The sequence below is a fragment of the Chelon labrosus genome (genome assembly GCF_963514085.1).
Source record: "Chelon labrosus genome assembly, chromosome: 21".
NCBI classification, from domain to species: Eukaryota; Metazoa; Chordata; class Actinopteri; order Mugiliformes; family Mugilidae; genus Chelon; species Chelon labrosus.
This window is the reverse complement of record NC_140354.1, coordinates 7,175,827-7,192,430: the sequence shown is the minus strand read 5'-3', so window position 1 is coordinate 7,192,430 and position 16,604 is coordinate 7,175,827. Positions and strand designations below refer to the sequence as shown.

Genomic DNA, 16,604 nt, shown 5'->3' with positions numbered 1-16,604 from the left:
ATTTCAGTTTACTCTTAAAAAGCGGTGAAAATATGAGACCATTACTTATTTTGCAGCAACTCCTAGCATGCAAAAAAAAAAAAAAAAAACATGTTCAAAGATTATGAAGAGTCACATATATGGACTGCTGCATGTGGTCCTCTGTAAATGGTGAACTGAAGGTAGAGGCAGAGAAATATGGGTCTAAAATAAATCTCAAGACGAAACAGACATTATTGTAGCAAAACTATCTGCAAATGTGTATTTCAATCCGTGTGTGTGTAACTAGATTTGCAAATGTGTAAAAAACATCCATGTGTGCGTAACCAGATTTGCAAATGTGTAAAAAAAATCCGTGTCTATAACTAGATTTGCAAATGTGTAAAAAAAATCCATGTCTCTGTAACCAGAAAAAAATCCGCAAATGCGTAGACAAATTTGTAAATTTGTGATCTGTAAATTTGTGAGCTGTAAATTTGTCATCTGTAAATATCTGGCCTCTCCATTGGATGTGTTCTTACACGTGACTTTTGCTACACTTGTGCCGCGGCAGATCCGCAAATGCATGCAGCGATTTGCAAATGCGTGTGGAGATTTGTCTGTGTGCCTCCGTAGCTATACAGCTACATACCACCAGTGGGCGCTAGGCTCGCACCCAATGATATTAGCTACCGGCTACCTGGGCTGGCTGGTACCACCATGGGTACCACAGACTGTATGGCTGGGACGAACTTTGGTCCCCATCCCGATACATAACAGGGCTCTCTTGCATTAAAATAAGTTAATCCTCCCGGGCTTCCACTTCCAGCTCTTCTTTGACGTGTGCACGCATTTACGGCGCTACTATTTCACCTGGTGACTAGAAATACTATTTTGTCCCATCGATTTGCTGATAGGTCACTGATTCAAGCAGAGGAGTCTGCTTTTGCCTCATCCATTCATAGATTACTAATTTTAGATAATGTGCGGCGAATTTTATCACTTCTCAGCGTAGCGTGTGAGCGTGTGAACTTATTGAAATGTGTGTGTCTCATTCGAGAGCCCTATTATGTAGTTACAGCACGCCATCCAGCCTCCATTGCATCGGGATCGGGACCACTGTTCGTCCCAACCATACAGTCTGTGGTACCAGCCAGCCCAGGTAGCTGGTAGCTGATATCACTGGGTGCTAGCCTAGTGCCCACTGGTGGTATGTAGCTGTATAGCTACGGAGGCACACAGACAAATCGTCACACGCATTTGCAAATCGCTGCGCGCATTTGCGGATCTGCCGCGACAGAAGTGTAGCAAAAGTCACGTGTAAGAACACATCCAATTAAGAGGCCAGATATTTACAGATCACAAATTTACAGATCACAAATTTACAGATTTGTCTACGCATACAGATCGATGTACACATTTGCAGTTTTTTTTTTACATATTTGCAAATCTGGTTACAGACACACAGATTTTTTTACACATTTGCAAATCTAGTTATAGACAAAGATGTTTTTTACACATCTGCAAATCTAGTTACACACACACGGATTGAAATACACATTTGCAGATAGTTTTGCTACAATAATGGCCCCATAGAACGGCAGCAAAGTTTAACTAGACTAATTCAGCTCCAGAGTTTGTCTCAAGACCTCTACAGAAGGAGACAGCTAATTACAAATTGACCTTATGCCGCTGCCCCCCCAGTAGGCCTACTTGTTGTTTAGATGTTGGCTCGGTGCAGGAATCTGGGACGTCTCCTCCCTCTGTTTTCAACCGTATCGCCTCTATGCCACAAAGAACTGTAGTGGTGTGGTGTGCTCAGCATGTGAATCAGTTATTAATCAATATGGGTAAATTGGTTAGTTGATTAAAAAAAAAAAAAGATTTTGGATGTCTAACATCAGTTCACCTCCTTGATGGCATGTTGCCATGCAGCAACCAGAGGTGTCAAGTAACGAAGCACAAATACTTCGTTACTGTACTTAAGTAGATTTTTCAGGTATCTGTACTTCACTTGAGTATTTCTTTTTCTGACGACTTTTTACTTTTACTCCCTACATTTGTACACAAATATCTGTACTTTCTACTCCATACATTTGAAAAACAGACTCATTACTTTTTTAACCTCCACGGATGACAAAACGTAAAAGACGTGACATGATGGGACATGACTAGAGCATCGGACGAGAGAAGGAAAGTCGACGATCCTGTGTTCTTCTTCTACTGTTTTGAACTGTTGATTAGTTTGAGCTCTGCTGCCACCTAGTGACTGGAGGCTTGTTTATCAAGCATCAATAAAGACACAATACTGAAAGTCCACCTGACTCCACTATTTGAGAAGTACTGGTCTGGTGTGGTTTCTGTTGCTATCATTAGCTTTTTGAGGATTTTTTGGAAGCTAGTTTACAACGTTAGCAATGCTATGGGAACACACCGTTTTGATAGTTAACACTAGCTAGCGGTTTAAAAACAACAACTCAGTAACCCTCAATTTATTATTAAAAATTATTCCGGATGCTCATGAAGGACCTCTGATCAGTTAAGTCTAGATTATTCTGCTAGAACTTTTTCATTTTGCAAAATTATCAACGGATGAATTGTTAATGGCAAAATCTGGCAAAAATTTTTGCTTTTTACTTAAGTACATTTCAGAGCCTGTACTTTCTTACTTTTACTTGAGTAAAGGAGTTGAATCAGTACTTTTACTTTTACAAGAGTATTTTTTTACACAAGTATCCGTACTTTTACTTAAGTACAGAATGTGAGTACTTTTGCCACCTCTGGCAGCAACAGATCATTCACTTACATTGAAAATGAGTGGCATGTCATTAAAATAGAACTGGTTCTGCTCCTTGTTGTATTTCTGGAGCTGGGCAGCGTAGTCGTTCTTACATTCCTCCGCTACGTGTGCTCTCATGTGAGCCTGCTGCTTGGCCTGAAACCACACGAGACGCAAACAGGTTAGAGAGCGTCTGAGCTTCCTGTGGCTCATGCTCAACGCTGTAAATCTGTATTGTGCATTTCTTCCTCCCCTTCCTTTCTTACTTTTTCAACGTCGGCTTTTGTGGCGTTGATGTCCTGATCAGTTTTCTCCGTGTACGCTGTGGCAGGCTCTGCTTCTCTCCATTCCCTCTCAAAGCGCTTTTACTCTGATGTAGAGGAAGAAAAAAGATTTTACTACTTTAAGCAAATATTTTTTACGGTTGGAAATTAAAGATAGGGGAGGTTTGAGACTTGGGATTGACGGTGCTTTAGAATATCTCTGTTCATCTGTTTTTTACTATAGACAAATCAAGCCACCTAACTGGCCATACTGAATATGCAAACATTTGCTCATGGGGAGCGCTTCCCATCCTTCATTCTGTGCTCAGCTGAAACAAAACAAAAATGTTTATTGATCTTAAAAACTCTCAGACTAAACTTACACTGTCGAGCTGCTTGTATGTGCTCTCCAAATTCTGCTGGGCTTTCTTGGCCTCCATCAGATACTGCAGACATTCATAAAAATAGACAGTGTAGAGTGTAGAGTGTGAGAGAGAGAGAGAGAGGCAGCCATGTGTAGGGGCAGACAGAATAAACAATGACCTCCAACAGCTACACAGCAAAACATGCGTGAAAACAAATACCAGTGTGTCAGTTCGAGACGTAACGTCTTCGGCAAGATCCTGCACACAGCTGCACTGTTCCGCAATCCAGCAAGGACAAAGCCGAAGCATTCTTCATAATGAAATGGCACACCACTGCTCAGACCATGCGTCCCTGAGGACACTCTAAGTAAGGCTTCTTTCCTGCCACAGCAGTGAGATTTCACACGTACACTCCTCCCTTAAAATCTCATCCTTTGCTCTCCTCCTTAGCAATGTGTACCACTCATTTTAAATCCCATTTGGCAAGTCGTCAGGATGATGGTGAATATGGAGCCATGAGCACACATTGGAATACCCTAGGTGTTTTTGTCTTACAGGTGAGGGTGCATGAGTGGCTTATTTATTTATTTGGCTTCATCTGTAGCCGCAAATGGAGCTCACCGTCTTCCGTTCCTGCTTGAGCTCTTGCAGGTACTTGGTGAGGTCAATGCAAATGTTCATCATCAAGTTCTCAGCGATCAGCTCCCTCTGCCCCGCGTAGTCATTCATCTCATTCAGGATGTCCAAAAAAGACTGGTATCAGAATCAGAATCAGAAAAGACTTTATTGCCAAGCATGATCGTACATACAAGGAATTTAAATAATAAATAAAATAAAATATAGAAACTATATTATAGAATAAATATAGAAACTTGCTCTCAGATATATAAAATATAAAAATACAACAAAATACAAAAATATATACACAGTGTATATATGTATATTCCACCAGAACATTTACTGTGGGATGGTAGTGGGTTTGATGTGTTCATGGGGGGGGGGCTTGGCATTGTTCAGCAGCCTGACTGCGGATGGAAAAAAACTGTTCGCCATGCGAGTGGTCCTACACTCGATGGATCGCAGCCGTCTGCCAGAGGGGAGTCTGTTAAATAGTCCGTGTCCAGGATGAGAGGGATCAGCCACAATCTTAGCTGCACGCTTCAGAGTCCTGGAAGCATACAGCTCGTCGAGAGACTTCAGGCTGCAGCCAATCACCTTCTCTGCAGAGCGAATGACACGCTGCAGTCTGCTCTTGTCCTTAGCAGAGGCTGCAGCATACCAGGTGGTGATGGAGTTGATGAGGATGGACTCAATGATGGCAGTGTAGAAGTGAACCATCATTGTCTTTGGCAGGTTGAATTTCTTCAGCTGCCGCAGGAAGTACATCCTCTGCTGTGCTTTTTTAATTAGGGCGCTGATGTTAAGCTCCCATTTGAGGTCCTGGGAGATGATGGTGCCCAGGAAACGGAGGGACTCCACAGTGTTGACTGTAGAGTCACACAGGATGATGGGGAGGAGTGGGGCTGTGTTCTTCCTGTAGCGATCATCTCCACTGTCTTGGAGGCGTTCAGCTCCAGGTTGTGGTGGCTGCACCAAGTCACCAAGTGGTCAATCTCCAATCTGTAGGCGCTCTCATCTCCACCTGAGATGAGCCCGATGAGGGTGGTGTCATCCGCAAACTTCAGGAGCTTGACAGACTCATGACTGGAGGTGCAGCTGTTGGTGTACAGGGAGAAGAGCAGAGGAGAAAGGACACAGCCTTGAGGGGAACCCGTGCTGATGGTACGGGAGTCTGAGATGTGTTTTCCCAGCCTCACATGCTGCCTCCTGTCAGACAGGAAGTCTGTGATCCACCTGCAGATGGAGTCAGGCACGGTCAGCTGGGAGAGTTTGTCCTGTAGTAGAGACGGAAGGACCATGTTGAAGGCCGAGCTGAAATCCACAAACAGGACCCTGGCATATGATCTGGGGGAGTCCAGGTGCTGTAGGATGCAGGCTTGTGCACAATTCAGAATTGAATTGAGAATGACTCCTAAATTCCAATTCAATTCTTGAATTTGAATTGAATTTGAATTGATGTCAAAAACAGGATCTAGAATTATAATTCGAATTTGAATTAAAGGAAGCAGAATTGCAATTCAATACAAATTCAAAGAAATTCATATACATAAGTGAAGTGTTTAACAATGAAGCTTTACAATATATGTCAGATATGATTTCAGTACATATTCTATAAATGATATTAGTTTGAACTACTTGTACAGATTACATTAACAGGAAATGTTTCCCCCCAGCAATGAATGTTAAAAGCTCTAGTCACAGAACACATAATTAAGTTTGATTTATTGGAATTGTAATTTTGTGGAACACAATGGAACATGACTCCATATCCCAGAATGCTTTGCTTTAACCAAGTATTTAAAATGGTTGCCAAACAATTTGAGGTGGACATTTGTTTGAAAGCTTCTTTTCTACACAATTTGATGGTCAACACCGGACTTTTTAAGTTTCAGAAGTCCCTTACAACTTCAGATTACAAACGTTTATAGATTTAACACCTGTAATAACAGCAACATGGAAAATAATAGCAGGCCTAAAAGGTCATTTGTAAATGTCTTGCCATACCAGCTTCCTCTGCACCTGTTGAGAGAATCTTTAGTGTTGCAGGAAAGATATTCAGACCAGAACGGTGCAGACTCAATGATAAAACATTTGAGGAGCTATTGAGAATTAGATGCAACAGTGTTGCTCAATGAGTTTTGCATTGGAATAAATGACAACTGCATTTACAACGACTTTGTGTTATTTGATTACTTTGAAATGAAAATAACATTTTGAACAAAACTAATCAAACATTGAGGGAGTAATTTATTTCAAGAATTTGATCATTATCTATATGTTGGAACAAAATGTATGCAGGGTTGAGGAGTGACTAGTTATGTGTAATGACATTATGCTATTAAATTACAAAATTAATGTAATTGTATGTGAGATTCAACACATTCTTTCTGTTGTATGACTGTGTGGAATTTCTTTGAATTGCCATGAATTTAATTCCACTTCCTGTCATTCCAACTCCAATTCAAATTCAACTTCCTGTGGGGCGGAGTCAATTCAATTCAAATTCCAACTCATGAATTGAATGGCGGCCAATTCTGAAATTCTGAATTGTGCACAAGCCTGGTAGGATGAGGTGGAGGGACAGGTTGACGGCGTCATCCACAGATCTGTTTGATCTGTAGGCGAACTGCAGGGGGTCCAGGAATGGGTCTGTTAAATCCTTGAGGTGAGAAAGCACAAGGCGCTCAAAAGACTTCATCACAACCGATGTCAGGGCAACAGGGCGGTAGTCATGGAGTCCAGTATTCCTTGGCTTTTTGGGGACTGGGATGATGGTGGAGGCCTTGAAGCAAGCTGGCACGTGACATGACTTCAGTGAGATGGACAACCTATCATTTAAGAGGAGGGAAAAGGAAAGGGTGGAGAAATAAGGACACGGCGATGGGACCACTGATAAGATGACAAACGCATGGGCTCAAATAAGAAGTCAGCGGTGGGCCAAGTTGTGATAAGAACTTGTTCCTTATTCCTGCTTCCTTCTAGAGGCATTTAAAAGACATCAGCAGTGGCCCTGCACTACTGTCAGCTACTACTACAAGTCAGCAGCAACGAAGGGATTCTTCGCAGTTTAAGACATTGTGCCGTGGCCAAGTCGTCCCCAAGCGGGAGGCAGAGGCATAAGTCCCCAGTAGCGCCCCCTATAGACCGTGTTGCATGAAACTTGGTGGGCTTGTAAGGAGTCATCCACAGAAATATTTGCGTGCCGCCCATAACGGCCCCTGCAGACGTAATGTCACACAACTTGATGGGCGTCTACACGATATTCTAAATTTCATGAAGTTAGCTATTGTAGTTTTTGAAATATTGAAATGTTACTTTTTAGCGCCCCCTAGAGACCAAGGGTCACAAAAGTTGGGGTGTTTGTACAGAATCATATTATTATCAATGATATTGTGAGGAAGTGCCAACTCCCTCACTGTTTACCGTTTATAATTTTAATTTTAAATTTAACTGAGAATGGTTTTTAGTTGGGTTAGTTTTTTTTGTATGCTATGGGAAGAGCAGCACCCCATTTGTCTTTGTTAAAAGACTGCCTTTGTTTGAAATATGGAGAATAAAAGTCATCCTGTTTTTCTGCGCACCTCCTGGCCAGCGTGATGTGTTTGTGGTCCTGCATCTCTCTTTACTACAGATATAGTTTAAGTTTGAGTAGATACTTCACAAAATATTAGCTTTGGACTTATACTGCGCCATGCTGTAAAATTAATTAGCCATTAACTTAATTAACTTAACGTAATCAATAACTCTGCTAAAGTTCTTTTGAAGAATTTTCATTATCTTTGTCCATAAATGATACATGCCAAGTTTGGTGAGAATTGGATGAACGGGCTAGGATGGCAGATTAAATCTCAGTCCACCTCCTCTGTTCAGAGAAGCTTTTTCCAGTCTGACATAGATGCTTCCTTTACTCCTCTTTCAAACCATCGGTCTTCTACAGAGGACGTGGACTGAGATTTAATCTGCCATCCGTTTACAATACAGTTTTAACTTCTGTCCCCAGAAAGTTTCAACCCCATTCACAACTTGACACTGGAGCCTCTGACGGACAAGAGTCGTTAGAGCACCATTCATAGGGAAGAGGACGGGGACAATAACAGTCCCCCTTCAACGACAGGTAAGTAGCCAACCGTTAATGGAAATTAGCTGCACCAGTTTCTGGTTGTCCCTATTTAAACCTCAGACTTCCCACCAGTCCCCTAGAACTGAAGAAGCTACTGAGCGGTGAAACGTCTTCGCAAAAAAAAAAAAAAAAAAAAACTCTACAAGTCCAGTTGCCTTTTTTGAGCCTTATTTGGATATACCATGACCCGGATGACTGAGAACCTTCACAGACAACTTCTCCAAAGTTATCCCAACAGCTCGGATCAGCCCTGGGAAGAGTAGGCTAATCCCTGTGTGATAAATCCGACGCAACCACTGTTTACTCCGGCTTTGATTTCCTCAGCAAATATTGTAAGGGAGCATCATAATTCGCTAATTGACTTGAGCTTGGTGTCGTTAGTCTAGTTTGTTCAAATATTTTTCATAACGAAGGAAACGGGGGACAAACTAGCTTTCGTATCTGCATCACTCCCAAATCCTAATTCTTAAAGGGCCAGTGCACTGAAATACACGTTACACTGGCCAGGGGGTTGATACAGGCCCACAGCTTGGATTGGTTCAAATTATATTTTTGTCTAAACCGTATTCTTCTCTGTCTAGTTTATTTAAAAAAGATAAATGAATTTAAAAAAATGCACCTCCCTGTTGAAGTGTCCTCGAGCAAGACATTAAACAATGGTGATTCTGTGTTCATCATCACTCATCACACATTGTCTTCCTCATATGATGCTGAGACACAATGATTGGTCCATGCGCTCCCTGTTTCAAGATTACTCATGATGAAGGGAAGCATGAAAAAAGGATGCAATGCCCTTTCCAGTTTCAAAATCAGCAGTCACCTGCTTCTGTTTATTTGTTTTTTTCTGGTTCATTGTCAATTTCCCTGCGGGAACCTCCCAAAGGGATCAATAAAGTCGTCTATCTATCTATCTATCTATTATCTAGGCGGCACAGTGGAGAGGTGGTTAGCACTGATGCTTCACAGCGAGAAGGTCCCCGGTTCGAATCCATGGGCCTTTCTGTGTGGAGTTTGCGTGTTCTCCCTGTGTCTGCGTGGGTTCTCTCCGGGTACTCCGGCTTCCTCCCACTGTCCAAAGACATGCTCATTAGGTTAATTGGTGATTCTAAATTGGCCGTAGGTGTGCGTGTGTGTGTGAATGGTTGTCTGTCTCTCTGTGTTGGCCCTGTGATAGACTGGCGACCTGTCCAGGGTGTACCCCTGCCTCTGATGACAGCTGGGATAGGCTCCAGCAGACCCCCGTGACCCTTAACAGGAATAAGTGGGTACAGAAGATGAATGAATGAATGGTTCATTATCTGCAGCGGTGTCATACAATGACTATAGTATTTTAGGCCTGTACAAAATGTACATGTACAAATACAGTATTTCAAGAGGATTAAAGTGCAGACATGGGCTTTTAAAATGTGGAGAAAAAAAGAGAAAAATATCAAAGTACCTTGCAAATAGAAACATAGTATTCTAATATAGGTGTAACTTTGCTTGATCATTTACACCAGTAAAAAACTACAACACTATTTCACACATGTATATATATTTACAGATTGGATGAACGATTAATTGGATATGTAATTACAAACTGAAACTGTTAGCCCTGTGATAGACTGGCGACCTTGAATGGAATGCATGAATGAATATCCTATTACATCTTCATTTCAGGCAGGACATGCTGAATGACCCTAAGACGTTTCCCCAGTCATCACGGTGGTCATGGGGACGTCTCCATTACTGACAAAAATGTATAGTCCCTGTTTTTTCTTCCAATTGCGGTAAACGATCACGGCCACGATGATGATGATCACTGCAATTATCAGCGCACAAATGATTGCATAGGTAAAATCAGGTGTACCTGCAAATCAAGCAATAGAGTAATCAGTATCAAAAGATTACACAGACGTATTCTGTATATTACATATAATCTATTCAAACAGTCAACAATGCACATTCTGAATTTCAGTATACTATATATATAATCTCTTTAGACACTACTCTCACTGTCAGCCATGTGCATACTGTCTACATTCCTCTGTACAAACCTGCACTTTATGTAACTAATATTTTCTTTGCATTTCTGGTTAGAAGCTAACTGTATTTCCTTGGCTCTGTACCTGTATGACAATAAAGTACTTCTCAATACTTGGTGTGTAACCTGTGTAGCAACATCAGCATCAGTTACTGCTCTACGGTTTCCAATGGTGTTACCTTTCATCATCAGTGTGACAGATCTTGTCACATTCCCAAATTTATTCATGGCAACACAGATGTAAACACCACTACTGGTAGACGTGGCTCCTGTGATCGTAATGGTATTCTGGCGCCACGCAGTAGGCTCTGAATTTCCTGAAGAAGTGTGGCTCCATTGGATCTTAGGGGGAGGGTTGCCCTCAGCGCTGCAATTTAGTGTCACATTTTCACCCTGGATGAATTCCATGAAGGGATCTCCTTGAACCTCCTTGAACTCAGGGGGATCTGTGCAAAAAATAAATAAATAAGTGTGATTTGAGAAAAAAAAAATATTGATTGACCTACATTTACAATCAATAGAACAAAAGTTTAAAAAGCTTATTTCTGTAATTCTAAAGATTAAAAACTTACACAAAATATTGACATATAGCCTGTGGTTGGCTTCTCCATGTTTGTTGGATGCTTTAATTGAGTATTCTCCACTATGTTGCTTTGTCCAGGGCTGTGGGGGGACAATCTCCTTTTCATCTTTAAACCAGGTGAGCCTGGGTGTAGGTATTCCTTCTGGTTCACACTGGAGCTTACCATTCACTTCAACATCATAGCTCTCATTGCAGGTGAAAGAGGGGCCGTCTGTGAATGTGAAAATTGTATCAAAATAGTCTTCAGAGAAATGATGGCAAAAGAAAAGAAAGTGCATTTGAAAATAGTTTGTCCTGAAATACACACTGAGCCAGGTGTGATGCACTCACATTCTACCGTGATATCAACCTGGACGCTGTTACTGCCCATTCTGTTTTCAAATTCAGCCCTGTAGTTTCCTGAGTCCGTCCGGCTGAGAAGCGCAGATGAATCCATCACTTCCTTATCCTCATAGTACCACTTAATTGTGGGTGGAGGGTTTCCATCAGCGTCACAGCGCAACATATCCAAACTGTACTTACGTTCTACAACACTGTGGTGCCCTGGACAGTCTTTGATAATCGGCTTATCTGCAAATGAATATCAAAATAATCAAAAACTGGTATCTCCAGAGGTGTTTGACAGATTTGGAAAATAATAAATGTGTGGGGGGAAATCTTACAGTACACAACAGCGGCGTATGGCTCAGAGGTTGTAACTGGGGGAAACTCTGGTCCATTGGGTCCAAGGTGCAGCTCAGCATGACATCTAAAAAGTGCTCCATTGTCTTCTTTGGTAGGAATGATAGTCAAGTTAGAAGTAACATTGACTGGAGTCAACGTGGTGTCGCTGAATGTGTCTTCAAACAGAATTTCACCAGCTCGGTACCACTTCACTTTGAGCTTCTGTACAGGAGCCACATTGTTGATGCCGCATTGCAGCTGGTACTGTGTGCCTTCCAGCATCGGACCACCATCCCGGATGGACACAGTGTCTGGAGTCTCTGTTAATAAAGCAGTGCAAAATAACCTTGTAACCAAAATACTAGAAGAGTACATACTTTATTTATAAATATATTTATTGGTAAGGATGTAGCATTTTCCACATAAAAAAAATTGTATCTGTGCTATTAATAAGATAGGATATGATGTTGTACGCCATCATATTTTATGTATAAACTGTGAAACGTTTCTGTTAGCAACTGGCATCATTATGTTCCCATATCAAACAACACTGTAGGACAGAAGATGATGCAATGCAATCTGTAGACTTGTACTCACGATATACAGTGATGTTTAGATATTTTTGACACTGTCTCTCATCCAAACTAGCATAGCAGGAGGATTGTACGTTCCAAGTTTGCAGTTTTTCAACAGTCCACGGCATGAAGGTTACAGTTTCTAAACCTATGCCTCCAACCGTGGACTCCCAGCCTAGTCCATCAACATCTGATGCGCTGCAGTTGACTGAAACTGGATCTCCAAATCTCACCACAACTTCAGGGGGAGTCAGTGTCACCGGGCAACCTGCCATTCACAAGCAAACATATATTTATATATACTTTTTTTTAGTGCACAGTATCAAATACGTCATCAGCAGAATCCAAAAAATAATCAACTCAGATATAAAAGTAAAAAAGTCTGTACCAGTACCTGTTTCTGCTGCTTTAGGAATGGGAGCAGATGCAGAGGTTGCTTCTATTTTCTTGTTTGTTCCATGAATATGGAAATGCTTAGTTTTGTTTCCAAGATAATTTGTAGCTGTGCAGATGTAGACTGAACCGGCATTTACTTGAGTAATATTGAGTATGTCTGCGTCCACTGACACATTGAGCTCATCACCGGTCCAGTGAAAGACAGGAGGAGGGTTTCCCTCAGCTTCACAGTTCAGTGAGACATCGGTGCCCTCAAGTGCATATATGTCCTCAGTATCATTTTTTACCTTGAGTTCAGGAGCATCTGGAGGAGGCAAAAGGGCATTGTTTTCATTAAATTACATACATGACAAGATGGATAACTACAGTTATTTAATATTTAACTGTACAAAATGGTCTTAGTCTGGAAACAATGGGATTTTTACTCACAGTGTGCAGAAACATTGTGGGTTTCAGAAACAGCAGGTAAACTTTCATTTTGCCTAAAATCCAGCTGAGCCTCACATCTAACCTCGACTACATTATCTTCTCTTCTGACTGTGAGGTTCAGAGTGCGAGACTCATTCACTGGTGTTCTGGTCGTGTCGCTGAAAGATTCCGTCTTGTTGAGTTCATTGTTTGTGTACCACCTCACTGTGAGATACTGAACAGGAGCAACATTGAGGACATCACACTGCAGTTCATACAGTGTCTCTTCCCCCAAAGCATGTACATTAATGATAGAAAGGACAACTTCTGGGTTCTCTGTTAAAATAAAATTAAATACAAGTTAGTTAGTTACAAGTTGGTTTTGATCATTCTTTTCCAATGTATATAAATATACAAAGTCACACTTACTGTAAACATTAATTTCAACTTCTTTGCTGCATTCATGAGTGTCACGTTGTATTTTGTATTGTATTACGCACTCTGCCTTCATATTCCAGTCTGTCAGTGACGAAGTGAGTGAGGCAAATGATTCATCCTCTTCCACTGGTAAGTCTTTGTTTCCAACTCTCCAGAATATGCCCTCATGCTCCTCATTGTCGCTGGTACAATTTACAACAACTTTCTCTCCATATGCTGCTATAATCACAGCAGGTTCCACGGTGAGAGGGTTGACATCTGTACCACATGTACGATTTGCATCTGAAGATAGACAAACAACATGTTTCTACTGGATTTTACTCTTTGCTGCCCTCTGGTGGTGCACATAGGGTGGCCATACGTCCGGATTTAGGCCGGACAGTCCGGAATTTAAATGCCTTGTCCGGCGTCCGGCGCAGCCTCAAGCCGGACGCTTATTTGTCCTCCTTTTTGGAGTTGCACCTGAACGCAACGCTGCATATCGTCCAATGGTGTAAGTTTAAAAACTTTCGGTTAAAAAAAAAAAGATTAGTTAATAATGATTGGCTAAAAGCGGTGTCACTCAATTCTCTGATTTCTCATTGGTTGAAAATGTAAACAAGCCGCCCCCTGTTCCCATGGGCTAGCTGTGTTACTCATCTCGTTAGCTGAACGTTAACATGCCGAAAAGACGAACCTTATTTAATGCCGAATGGTCAATAGAGCACAGGTTTGTGACAAATTTGTGCTCTTTTGACCATTCTTAAATCCGTTAAAATACAGGTGGACTGCAGCTGCACATACACATACACATAAACACAAATACACTGCAGACGTGTCCCCAAATGACTGAATCCCTGTGGAATACACTGTGGAATTTTCAGTTCAATATTCACCCGTTACATGGTGTTTTTTCTTCTTACCGTCTTTTGTTGTTTACATAAAAAGTACTATATGCTTATTAAGAACTGGAATGTATATTTTTTTTGCATTTATTTATTTATTTTTATGTAAATTTAATTTGCAAATTTAAGGCCATAATGTTCTGCTCTGTGGCACTGCACTTTGCAAGACAGATGTATTGAATAAATACAAATACTGTGAACAAATACTTTTCACCTTCTCAGGAGTACTTTTTCCTCTGTTACACATCATGATATATCATAGATAAATTGTCTTGTCATGAACAGACTATTTCAGAATCACTGTATCATGATACCATCGTTATCATGTACAAAATTGTATTGTCGTGGGGAGTACACTAGAGTTGTATGTTTATGTTGTATGTGTATGTATTTTTCTTTCCTCACTAAATGCTGCAAAGTGTCCTCCTTTTTGGCATTGTGGAAATGGCCACCCTAGGTGCACATCGCTTCTATCAAAACACTCTCATGTTCATTAAGTTTTCAGTAATAGGAGGGTTCACTGACAGATGTCTGATCTCCTCACATACACTTGACCACTATCCAATGAAAGCAAACTATCATTTAACCAGAGGAAATCTAATGGATAATATCATTCTAATGCTTGGATCCCTGGGCTAAAAGTGCTAATTTCTTTAAACTGAAATTTGAATCTGGAAAAAAAAAAAAAAGAAGAAGAAAAATGTTTACTCACAGTGTGCAGAAACGGTTTGAGAAATAGCAGGAAGTTGGTGTCCGTGTGACTCAAGACCCAGCTGGGCCTCACATCTAACCTCGACTACATTATCTTCTCTTCTGACTGTGAGGTTCAGAGTGCGAGACTCATTCACTGGTGTTCTGGTCGTGTCGCTGAAAGAGTCCGTCTTGCTGAGTTCATTGTTTGTGTACCACCTCACTGTGAGATACTGAACAGGAGCAACATTGAGGACATCACACTGCAGTTCATACAGTTTCTCTTCACCCAAAGCCTGTACATCAATGATAGAAAGGACAACTTCTGGGTTCTCTGTTAAAATAAAATTAAATAAAAGTTAGTTACATATTGTTTTTGATCATTCTTTCCACCGTACATAAAATGTAAACAAAAGTTATACTTACTGTAAATGGTGAGGTTAACGTCTTTGCTGCATTCATGAGTATCATTTATTTTTATCATGCACTCTACATTCATATTCCAGCCTGTCAGTGACAAATCCAGTGAGGGAAGCTTTTTCTCGTCTTCCGTCAGAACACCTTCTTTTTCAACTTTCCAGATTGTGTCCTTATACTCCTCGTTGTCGCTGGTGCAGTTTACATGAAGTTGACCTCCATATTCTTCTACAGCCACATCGGGGTGCACGCTGAGAGGGTTTGGCTCTATAGGGCACACGCTGTCTGCGTCTGTGGACAGGTAAGCAACGTGTTCCTGCTTTAAAAGTAGACCTTGCTGCCCTCTGGTGGTCACAACTGAATGACACACCCTTGAGTTCTTCGCACGAACTTTGCTACTGCTCAGTAAAATACACGCCTTAAATAATAGGAGTAACTTGCACTATTTCATATTAATTTATTTATTCAGGAAATGCCAGTTTTAAATAACCATGGCTTATAGTGTGATATTTGATGTTAAAAAAAAAACCACAAAGAGAGGCCCGGGAAAGTAGAGAAATGCTGACGGAAAGTTATGCAAAATTCTGATTGAATATTCATTTCACATTCTATATTTAAAAATTATCATAAAGTGTTTAATTATTCATATGCTGTGCTGAGACACGATAATAGATGCTCTGCTACATTTTAATGCTTAGTTTAATTCACGTAAAAATCCATCACCACACCCGTTCTACGCACAGGAAGTTTTATCTTTCTTTATATTCTCTCTACCAGAACCTCACTAGAAGGTAATTATTCTACAAAGTATTGTTATCCCAGTATTGCCGTTTTAGGTTTTATCACAAATCACTGAATAAATTTTCATCTGACAAGTAAGATCCACACAGTGCTATTTGTAAAGCATCACTCACCACGTAGTAAAAACATGAGCATGAGGAGACACAACATCCTGAGCAGCAGCATGCTGGGGGAGCATGCAGGAGGCGGGAGGAGGTGATGTTGTTGCAGGATGGACCAGAGGCCGTCCACCTTCAAGACCTGGATAAGATGAATAGTTGCTCAACGCTGGCCCCAGTGATGATGAAATGCTGCTGACAGTTACACGAGCATGGGTGGAATAAAGGAAGGTGAAGCGAAATTCAACGCCCTGTGGGACAGGAAACGGAAATACAAAACCACGCTATTTCAAACGGAAACGCAGGGTTGAGCAACCCCCAATAGAAAACTTCCCTTCTGTTTTTAGAATAATTCTCTGTGTCATGCAGAACGTGTTTTCAAAACTGCCACAAAGAAGCTGATTGCACAGGATTTTATTGAAAAGCACAATGCAACATGGAAAACGTCCAAACTAGTCAGGTAATTGCCATGCAGACTTGTCTCGTTTGTCAATGTAGTGCACCTTGTTCATCATTCAGTGA

General features: G+C 41.1%; 1 protein-coding gene across 2 annotated transcripts; it reads right to left on the bottom strand.

The window, feature by feature from the left end:
• Positions 1-8,979: 8,979 nt before the first annotated feature.
• LOC311506426 (vascular cell adhesion protein 1-like) lies at positions 8,980-16,182 on the bottom strand. Of its 2 annotated transcripts, XM_084570377.1 has the most exons (12): positions 16,098-16,182; positions 15,193-15,474; positions 14,789-15,100; positions 13,184-13,474; positions 12,776-13,090; positions 12,345-12,650; positions 11,973-12,218; positions 11,375-11,695; positions 11,043-11,282; positions 10,702-10,923; positions 10,309-10,575; positions 8,980-9,955 (listed from the first exon to the last, which is right to left on the bottom strand). In XM_084570377.1, the coding sequence occupies exons 1-12, from the start codon at positions 16,147-16,149 to the stop codon at positions 9,786-9,788; spliced, it is 3,024 nt and encodes a 1,007-aa protein (XP_084426503.1). In that variant the 5' UTR covers positions 16,150-16,182; the 3' UTR covers positions 8,980-9,785. The 2 variants fall into 2 exon arrangements, with proteins under 2 accessions (XP_084426503.1, XP_084426502.1); XM_084570376.1 differs by lacking the exon at positions 8,980-9,955 and having other exon boundaries at positions 10,071-10,575.
• Positions 16,183-16,604: the final 422 nt, after the last annotated feature.

What these genes read in the sequence shown, in the direction of transcription:
- LOC311506426 (XM_084570376.1), bottom strand. Translation starts at nt 16,149, where the DNA reads ATGCTGCTGCTCAGGATGTTGTGTCTCCTCATGCTCATGTTTTTACTA. An exon ending in CGTTAACCTCACCATTTACA is followed by an intron (nt 15,101 to 15,192) that starts GTAAGTATAACT and finishes TTATTTTAACAG; the next exon opens with AGAACCCAGAAGTTGTCCTT. An exon ending in TCTAAACATCACTGTATATC is followed by an intron (nt 11,696 to 11,972) that starts GTGAGTACAAGT and finishes CTTTATTAACAG; the next exon opens with AGACTCCAGACACTGTGTCC.